This window comes from Micromesistius poutassou, assembly GCF_964030765.1.
Source record: "Micromesistius poutassou genome assembly, chromosome: 15".
Taxonomy (NCBI): domain Eukaryota; kingdom Metazoa; phylum Chordata; class Actinopteri; order Gadiformes; family Gadidae; genus Micromesistius; species Micromesistius poutassou.
Genome location: NC_140285.1, coordinates 231415 through 240822, shown reverse-complemented (window position 1 = coordinate 240822; position 9408 = coordinate 231415). Strand labels below are relative to the sequence as shown.

The 9408-nt window shown below is 55.7% G+C and overlaps 1 protein-coding gene and 1 pseudogene across 2 annotated transcripts in view; one reads left to right on the top strand and one right to left on the bottom strand.

The window, feature by feature from the left end:
• The window catches only part of LOC311359670 (natural killer cells antigen CD94-like), a 164129-nt pseudogene that overhangs the window by 122274 nt on the left and 32447 nt on the right, over positions 1-9408 (bottom strand). The window lies entirely within an intron of this gene.
• On the top strand, positions 778-8690 carry LOC311359655 (neuronal acetylcholine receptor subunit alpha-2-like; the record flags this gene model as incomplete). Its single annotated transcript, XM_084479719.1, has 10 exons — positions 778-1054; positions 1167-1272; positions 1606-1679; positions 2290-2438; positions 4855-4899; positions 5012-5121; positions 6076-6961; positions 7151-7397; positions 7489-7619; positions 8565-8690. The coding sequence occupies 10 exons, from the start codon at positions 778-780 to the stop codon at positions 8688-8690; spliced, it is 2151 nt and encodes a 716-aa protein (XP_084335845.1).

Sequence of the window (9408 nt, the reverse complement as noted above, 5' to 3'; positions counted from 1 at the left end):
CCCCCTCTCACTCCCCCCCCCCTCCCTCTCTCTCTCCCTCTCCCTTCAGCCCTCTCACTCTCCCCCCCCCCCCCCTCTCTCTCTCTCTCTCTCTCTCTCTCTCCCCGATCTCCCCATGGCAGAGGTCGGCGTTATGACTCAGACATTATACTCATCAAACTCATCAATGCTACCTTTAAACCGCCCGTCTGTGATTGCCTGCGGTGTGACCTCACTGGTTCATCAGCGGCGACGAGCAGCTCTGAGAGAGAGAGACCAGAGCTGCAGTCGTAATTGCGTAATCAACCCCAGCAAAGTGCTGGTGACATAATGTCTCTGACCTCTGACCCCGTCAGGTGAGACCAATCAATAGTCGAGTCCAGGGATCAGAACAATTCAGAGATCTGCCTGAACTGCCGCCGCCGCCGAATCAGGGCTCTGAGCGGGCAGGCGTCTGCCAGGCGTCTTCAACATTAGTTCTGTTCCAGTCCTTCTCGTACTTATTTTTAACACTTCTCTCTTAAATGTGATTCTTCTACGGCTACGCAAACCTCTCTGTGTTTGAGGGGTCCAGCATGGATAAAGTGATAGATCTACTCATGTATTTGAAGGGGGCTTCATGGGAGGTGATGGTGGGTTGAGAAAGGAGATCAAGACACGAACCAGTACTGCTGGTTAGAGTGGAACCTGGGTCACGACATGGCCTGATGGTGTAACTGGGTGGTGTAACTGGTTGGTGTCCCTACTGAGTGAACCCTGATGGTGTAACTGGGTGGTGTCCCTACTGAGCGAACACTGATGGTGACGCTACTGACGCTGTCCCTACTGACGGTGTCCCTACTGACGCTGTCCCTGCTGACGGTGTCCCTACTGACGCTGTCCCTACTGACGCTGTCCCTACTGACGGTGTCCCTACTGACAGTGTCCCTACTGACGCTGTCCCTACTGACGGTGTCCCTACTGACGCTGTCCCTACTGACGGTGTCCCTACTGACACTGTCCCTACTGACGCTGTCCCTACTGACGGTGTCCCTACTGACAGTGTCCCTACTGACACTGTCCCTACTGACGCTGTGTCCCTACTGACGCTGTCCCTGTCCTGACGCTGTCCCTGTCCTGACGCTGTCCCTACTGACAGTGTCCCTACTGACGCTGTGTCCCTACTGACGCTGTGTCCCTACTGACAGTGTCCCTACTGACAGTGTCCCTACTGACGCCGTCCCTACTGACAGTGTCCCTACTGACAGTGTCCCTACTGACGGTGTCCCTACTGACGGTGTCCCTACTGACAGTGTCCCTACTGACGGTGTCCCTACTGACGGTGTCCCTACTGACGCTGTCCCTACTGACGCTGTCCCTACTGACGGTGTCCCTACTGACGGTGTCCCTGTCCTGACGCTGTCCCTACTGACGCTGTCCCTACTGACGGTGTCCCTACTGACGGTGTCCCTACTGACGGTGTCCCTACTGACACTGTCCCTACTGACGGTGTCCCTACTGACGGTGTCCCTCCTGACGCTGTCCCTACTGACGCTGTGTCCCTACTGACGGTGTCCCTCCTGACGGTGTCCCTACTGACGGTGTCCCTCCTGACGGTGTCCCTACTGACGGTGTCCCTGTCCTGAGAGTGTCCCTACTGACAGTGTCCCTACTGACGCTGTCCCTGTGTGGTGTCCCTACTGACGCTGTCCCTACTGACGGTGTCCCTACTGACGGTGTCCCTACTGACGCTGTCCCTACTGACGCTGTCCCTACTGACGCTGTCCCTACTGACGGTGTCTCTGTCCTGACGCTGTCCCTACTGACGGTGTCCCTGTCCTGACGCTGTCCCTACTGACGCTGTCCCTACTGACGGTGTCCCTACTGACGGTGTCCCTACTGACGGTGTCCCTACTGACGTGTCCCTACTGACACTGTCCCTGTGTGGTGTCCCTACTGACGCTGTCCCTACTGACGCTGTCCCTACTGACGGTGTCCCTACTGACGCTGTGTCCCTACTGACGCTGTCCCTACTGACGGTGTCCCTGTCCTGACGCTGTCCCTACTGACGCTGTGTCCCTACTGACGCTGTGTCCCTACTGACGCTGTCCCTGTCCTGATGCTGTCCCTACTGACGGTGTCCCTACTGACGCTGTCCCTACTGACGGTGTCCCTACTGACGCTGTCCCTACTGACGGTGTCCCTACTGACGGTGTCCCTACTGACAGTGTCCCTACTGACGCTGTCCCTACTGACGCTGTGTCCCTACTGACGCTGTGTCCCTACTGACGGTGTGTCCCTACTGACGGTGTGTCCCTGTTGTGTCCCCAGTGGGCTCCCAGGGGGCCCGCGGCCATGCGGAGGAGCGGCTCCTGAAGGACCTGTTCGTCAGCTACAACAAGCTGTCCCGGCCGGTGGCCAACACCTCCGACGTGGTGCTGGTCCACTTCGGCCTGTCCATCGCCCAGCTCATCGACGTGGTGCGTATGCTCCGTGTAGCCGTTAGCGCCGTGTAGCACAGACCACCGTGTAGCACAGACCGCCGTGTAGCACAGACCGCCGTGTAGCCTGTAGCGCCGTGTAGCCTGTAGCGCCGTGTAGCCTGTAGCGCCGTGTAGCCCGTAGCGCCGTGTAGCACAGACCGCCGTGTAGCCCGTAGCGCCGTGTAGCACAGACCGCCGTGTAGCACAGACCGCCGTGTAGCACAGACCGCCCTGTAGCCTGTAGCGCCGTGTAGCACAGACCGCCCTGTAGCCTGTAGCGCCGTGTAGCCTGTAGCGCCGTGTAGCCTGTAGCGCCGTGTAGCCCGTAGCGCCGTGTAGCACAGACCGCCGTGTAGCCCGTAGCGCCGTGTAGCACAGACCGCCGTGTAGCACAGACCGCCGTGTAGCACAGACCGCCCTGTAGCCTGTAGCGCCGTGTAGCACAGACCGCCCTGTAGCCTGTAGCGCCGTGTAGCACAGACCGTCGTGTAGCACAGACCGCCGTGTCGCACAGACCGCCGTGTAGCACAGAGCGCCGTGTAGCCTGTAGCTCCATGTAGCCCGTAGCGCCCTGTAGCCCGTAGCGCCCTGTAGCCCGTAGCGCCGTGTAGCCCGTAGCGCCGTGTAGCACAGACCGCCGTGTAGCACAGACCGCCGTGTAGCCCGTAGCATCGTGTAGCCCGTAGCATCGTGTAGCACAGACCGCCGTGTAGCCTGTAGCGCTGTGTAGCCCGTAGCGTCGTGTAGCCCGTAGCGCCGTGTAGCCTGTAGCGCCGTGTAGCCCGTAGCGCCGTGTAGCCAGCTGGGTTAGCAGCCAGTGTGGTTAGCATCATGCATCATCATTGTTAGCATTATGCATTAAGTATTATTAGCATACCTCCGTGTAGCCTGGTGTTATCGTCAATGTTATTAGCATTGTGCATTATCGTCATTAGCATTAGGCATGATCATTTTTAGCATTATGCAATATCATTATCATCATTAATCATTATTAGCATTAAGCATTATCGTTATTAGTATTAAGCATTATCGTTATTAGCATTAAGCATTATCGTTATTATCATTAAGCATTATCGTTATTGGCATTAAGCATTATCGTTATTAGCATTAAGCATTTTCATTATTAGCATTTAGCATTATCGTTATTATCATTAAGCATTATCATTATTAGCATTAAGCATTATCGTTATTATCATTAAGCATTATCATTATTAGCATTAAGCATGATCATTATTATCATTAAGCATTATCATTATTAGCATTATCATTATTAGCATTAAGCATGATCATTATTATCATTAAGCATTATCATTATTAGCATTAAGCATGATCATTATTAGCATTAAGCATTATCATTATTAGCATTACGCATGATCATTATTAGCATTAAACATTATCGTTATTAGCATTAGCATTATTAGCATTACGCATTATCAACATTACGCATTATCAACATTACGCATTATCATTATTAGCATTACGCATTATCATTATTAGCATTAAGTATTATCATTATTAGCATTTAGCATTATCATTATTAGCATTAAGCATTATCGTTATTAGCATTAAGCATTATCGTTATTAGCATTAAGCATTATCGTTATTAGCATTACGCGTCGCAAGGAGCATCTCACTTCGGAGAGTGCGGAGCCTTGAGACGGATTGAGCGCTGGCCCTCTGACCCGTGGCCCTGTGTGTCAGGTGTAGTGTTCCGGCTCCCTGGCTGTGGACTGTGACGGGGGGGAAGCGGAGAGAGGGCCCGGCCCGTCAGGGTGAGCGGGACGCTTCCCGCCTCACCGCCTCACAGCTCGTTAGCGCTCCACTTGCCATTCATAGCACCGGCGTTTGTCTTAGACCAAAGCCTCGTTAGAGAAGGCTTTGGTCGGTATGGAATCAAATCATTTATTTAAAATTCGAATTTGGTATATGGTACTTGACCGGAATATCTATTAGTTACCTGGCATAACATTGACTGTGTTATTCTCATCACTGTTGGTAGAGTTGTTCGTTCCAGAGGCGGTGTGAGGTCTGGAGTTAGAGGGGACCATTCGCCGTTCAGCCACAATATTGAAGGAAATGGCTGAGCTTTTGAATTTTGCTTTTTTTGACGCGGTAGAAATATCTACCGCTATCTAATATATAGAAGTATGAATTATGTAGGGCTGTGATATCCAGATAATCCATTGGGCAATAAATCATTCATCGAGAGAATAGATTATACGCGTCATAGGTTTTCCCAATCACTCATGAATGCACAATGAAGGAACCTTCAAATTGCCAGAATCGATTATATCGATACTCGTTTTTACGATACTTCTGCTTCAATGGGAATATAATTCCACACCAAATCTAAAATGAAGACACATTTTTGCTCTTATAGTATTTTGTTCTTCTGCTTTCCTACTCGCGTCAGGACGAGAAGAACCAGATGATGACGACCAACGTGTGGGTCAAGCAGGTATGGAAACAGAGCCTTAGGAAACACAAAGGGAACCCCCTGGGGGGTTCGCTCTGGTCGCTCACCCCCCCCCCCCCCCCCCCACCCCCACCCCCTGGGTTTTCTCCTCCAGGAGTGGAACGACTACAAGCTCCAGTGGAAACCGCAGGACTACGAGAACGTCACGTCCATCCGCATCCCGTCTGAGATCATCTGGAGGCCCGACATCGTGCTCTACAACAAGTGAGGAGCTTGAGGCCCCCCCACGCCCCCCACCACCCCCCTATAAAGTCACTTTAACACTGTATTGGATCTCGGTCTCGTCAGGTTTTCCTCTCGTTCCAACATGACCCGTCTCCTCTCCACTAAAACTCCTCCACACTGAATCCATAACACGGCAATGTGATATAAAGGTGTTTTCATTGTACCTTTCGATGTCATATTCGATATTGGACTATCACCACAATCAATTGTGTAGCAATTACACCAAATCAGGTGCGTGGGCCAAATGTCACAGGCACATTTAAAGTTCATTGTTATCTGGTGTCAGCCCGGCTCACAGCATTCCTCGCACATCAATATTCATTAAAACCTTTCACTCACTGTGCTGCGGGAAGCAGATCCCATCACACCTGGCAGTCCACGCCGCAGAGCGGGAGGCTGCTCCCACGCCAGCTGGAACTACTTTTTCCTCGTTGCTAAGCATCCTCTCTCCGTGTGTCCCTCTTTGTGTCCCTCTGTCTGTCTCTCTCTCCGTGTCCCTCTGTTCTTCTGTCCTCCTCTCTGTGTCTCTCTGTCTGTCTCTCTCTCCATGTCTCTCTCTCTCTCTCCCTCTCTCTCTCTCCCTGTCCCTCTCTCCCTGTCCCTCTCTCTCTCTCCCTGTCCCTCTCCCTCCCTGTCCCTCTGTCTCTCTCTCTCCCTGTCCCTCTCCCTCCCTGTCCCTCTGTCTCTCTCCCTCCCTGTCCCTCTGTCTCTCTCTCTCTCTCTCCCTGTCCCTCTGTCCCTCTCTCTCCCTGTCCCTCTGTCTCTCTCTCTCTCTCTCCCTGTCCCTCTGTCTCTCTCTCTCTCCCTGTCCCTCTGTCTCTCTCTCTCTCTCTCTCTCTCCCTGTCCCTCTCTCTCTCTCCCTGTCCCTCTGTCTCTCTCTCTCCGTGTCCCCCTCTCCCTCCCCCCGCCCCTCCGTCCCTCCCGTCCCCCAGCGCCGACGGGGACTTCGCCGTGACCCACCTGACCAAGGCGCACCTGTTCCACGACGGCCACATCAAGTGGACGCCCCCGGCCATCTACAAGTCGTCGTGCAGCATCGACGTCACCTTCTTCCCCTTCGACCAGCAGAACTGCAAGATGAAGTTCGGCTCGTGGACGTACGACCGCGCCAAGATCGACCTGATCAGCATGTCCAACCAGGTAGACCAGATGGACTACTGGGAGAGCGGCGAGTGGGTGATCATCAACGCCGTGGGCAAGTACAACACCAAGAAGTACGAGTGCTGCATCGAGATCTACCCGGACATCACGTACTACTTCATCATCCGCCGGCTGCCCCTCTTCTACACCATCAACCTCATCATCCCCTGCCTGCTCATCTCCTGCCTCACCGTGCTGGTCTTCTACCTGCCGTCGCAGTGCGGCGAGAAGATCACGCTGTGCATCTCGGTGCTGCTGTCGCTCACCGTCTTCCTGCTGCTCATCACCGAGATCATCCCGTCCACCTCGCTGGTCATCCCGCTCATCGGCGAGTACCTGCTCTTCACCATGATCTTCGTCACGCTCAGCATCATCATCACCGTCTTCGTGCTCAACGTGCACCACCGCTCGCCCAAGACGCACGGCATGCCCCACTGGGTGCGCCGCGTCTTCCTGGACGCCGTGCCCCGCGTGCTCTTCATGAAGCGACCGCCCGCCACCGCCAAGCAGAGCTGCAAGAAGCTGATCGAGATGCTGCACCGGCCCACCGTCAACGCCACGCCGGGCAGCTCCCAGTCGCTGTGGGCCCACATGGAGACGCGCGTTGGCGTCATGAACCAGCTGGTGGACTCGCTGTCCTCCTCGCCGTCGTCCTCGTCGTCCGGCCCTGACATCCGGGTGTGCTCGCCGCCGCCGTGCTCGCCGCCGCCGCCGCCGCCGCCGCCGCTGCTGGGTCTGGACCTGGGGGAGCACCCGCTGAGGCCGCAGCTCTCCCACCGCTGCTCCGCCTCCCCCTCCCCCTCCCCCTCCCCCTCCTCCTCCTGCGGCGGCGGCGGCGGCGGCGGCGGTCAGTACTCGGTGTTCCAGGACCGCTCGCGGACGGGGTCCCGCTCGCCGTCCGGCTCCCTGGGGACCGCCCTGTCGCTGGGGGGCCCCGGCCCCGACGCGAAGCCGCCGCCGCCGCTGGCGCAGAACGGCCGCTCGCTGAGCGCCGAGGGGCTCGCCGGCGAGGGGGGGGCCGACGGGCCCTCGGCGGCCGACGTGCACCGCTGTCGCTCCGGGAGCTTCCAGTTCTGCTGTCTCCACGACGACGAGGCGGCCGGGGGGGGGCCGGGCCGGGGGGGGGGCCGCCGCCGCCGCCGCCGCCGCCGCCGGGAGGAGCAGGACCCCGGCCCTGAAGGAGCCCACCGCGGAGGGGCCCCCAGGGTCCGGGAAGGAGTTAGTCGGCCCCCAGCTGGACCTGGGGGTCTCCGCGCTGTCCCCGGCCGTGCAGCGGGCCATCGAGGGGGTCCAGTACATCGCGGACCACCTCAGGGCGGAGGACGCAGACTTCTCGGTGAGTTGCCCCCCCCCCCCCCCCCTCCACCCCTCCACCCCCGCTGGTGCGTGTTGTACGAGGGGCCCCTCCCCGTCGGGGGCCGGGCCCCCTGCAGACGGCTGACTGATGAGCTTTAGGTAGTTGAATGAAAATGATTGATGAGGGTTCAAAAGGTTTGATAAAAGCTGCTGTAAACACGGAGACTACCTTATGCTAGCCACTCGGGACTACTGAACTAAAACTAAAAACTAAAAACTAAAAGCAAATGTTCCCGTGTAGATTCACCGGTTTGTTTCTTTCCTTTTAAGGGCGGACGTTGAGTAACGTTTAGTTTTGTAAGTTAACAACTGCAGCCGTATAATTGAATGAAAAAAAAGGCCAGGTTTATTTATTTTGCTTATCTTGCCAAATGCAAAAGGTTATGGGTCACAGGGTTTGGTTTCGACAGCGTTTTCAATCTCTCAAGACGCCCATGAAAAATGAAAAGCTATTTCATGCCACAGTGAAACGTGTGTCTCAGGAAAACCCAACAAGCAGGAAATGTCTTTTAAGCCGAGCGCAGCAGCAGCAGCAGATTCTTTCTGCTCCCAGAATCACCACAATACATCATGTATCATGTTTATGAGTCATGTCTGTAGGATCCTGGCAGAGCGAATGCAATCAGTTTCACAAACTTGTACATTAAGAAACCACCGAGCGTAAGGGTAATAAACACGACAACGCGACGCCCTCAGCGTTCACGTCGGCCATCGGTGGGTGACCTTGAATCTCTCCCGAGCAGGACAAACGTGAGGTTGGGCTGACATTTAGCAGGCGGCTCGCTCATAATGGAAGAAACCGGCCAATCGAATGAAATCAATCGTGGCCGCCAATCGACAGCTGGTGAGTGTAGCGAGCGGCCGAGTGTGAAAGGTGGAGCGTCTAATCTGTGTCCCCCCCCCCCCCCCCCCCCCTCCCCCCCAGGTGAAGGAGGACTGGAAGTACGTGGCGATGGTCATCGACCGCATCTTCCTCTGGATGTTCGTCCTGGTTTGCATCCTGGGCTCCGTTGGGCTTTTCCTGCCCGCCTGGCTGGCGGGAATGATTTAGGCCGCCCCCCACGCCCCCCCCCCTCCAGGTCGCCACCCCCCCTCCCCCCCTCCCCTCCAGGTCGCCAGCCCCCCTCCCTCCCCCCCCCGCTCCACGGCCCAATCGGAACTGTCGGCGTACGGACGGATATAGCGGTCCTGTGTTTTCCCTCTCTGTCTTCAAGAGGGTCGCCGTCGGTTACAGAAGATCTCCCGGCTCCGAGGCGGTCGCCGTCGGTAACCGAAGATCTCCTGGCTCCAAGGTGGTCGCCGCGGTTACAGAGGGAGGTCCAGAGACACGTATCCTGGCTTCACTCCGGCAGGGGGGGGGGTGTGTAAATCCTTTATGAGGGCAAAAGCCCGACTGTAAAAATGTCGCTCTTCACCACCTCCACCTCCTTCCCCGCCGCCGCCATCTTTTATCGCGGCTTGCGGACTGAAAGGGAGAGGGGGGGGGGGGGGGGGTGCTTTTAGAGGACGTTCAAGCTAATTAAATCTGTTGACAAATTTTACGATGCTCACATGCGATTTCGGTGTTTCACTTTATTCTAGCGCAAACATTTACATGTAGTCTGTACTTTTGGTCTGATATTGGGTTGGAAGCGTGGCAATTGTTGAATTTATATTTTCTTCACACACTCGACATGACTCTGTGGTGAAGGATGCAGGGTTTGTAGAGGATGTTTGAAGTCGTAAGGCGTGTGTAGGGCCAGTTGCTACAAAGACCTTTTTAAAAATGT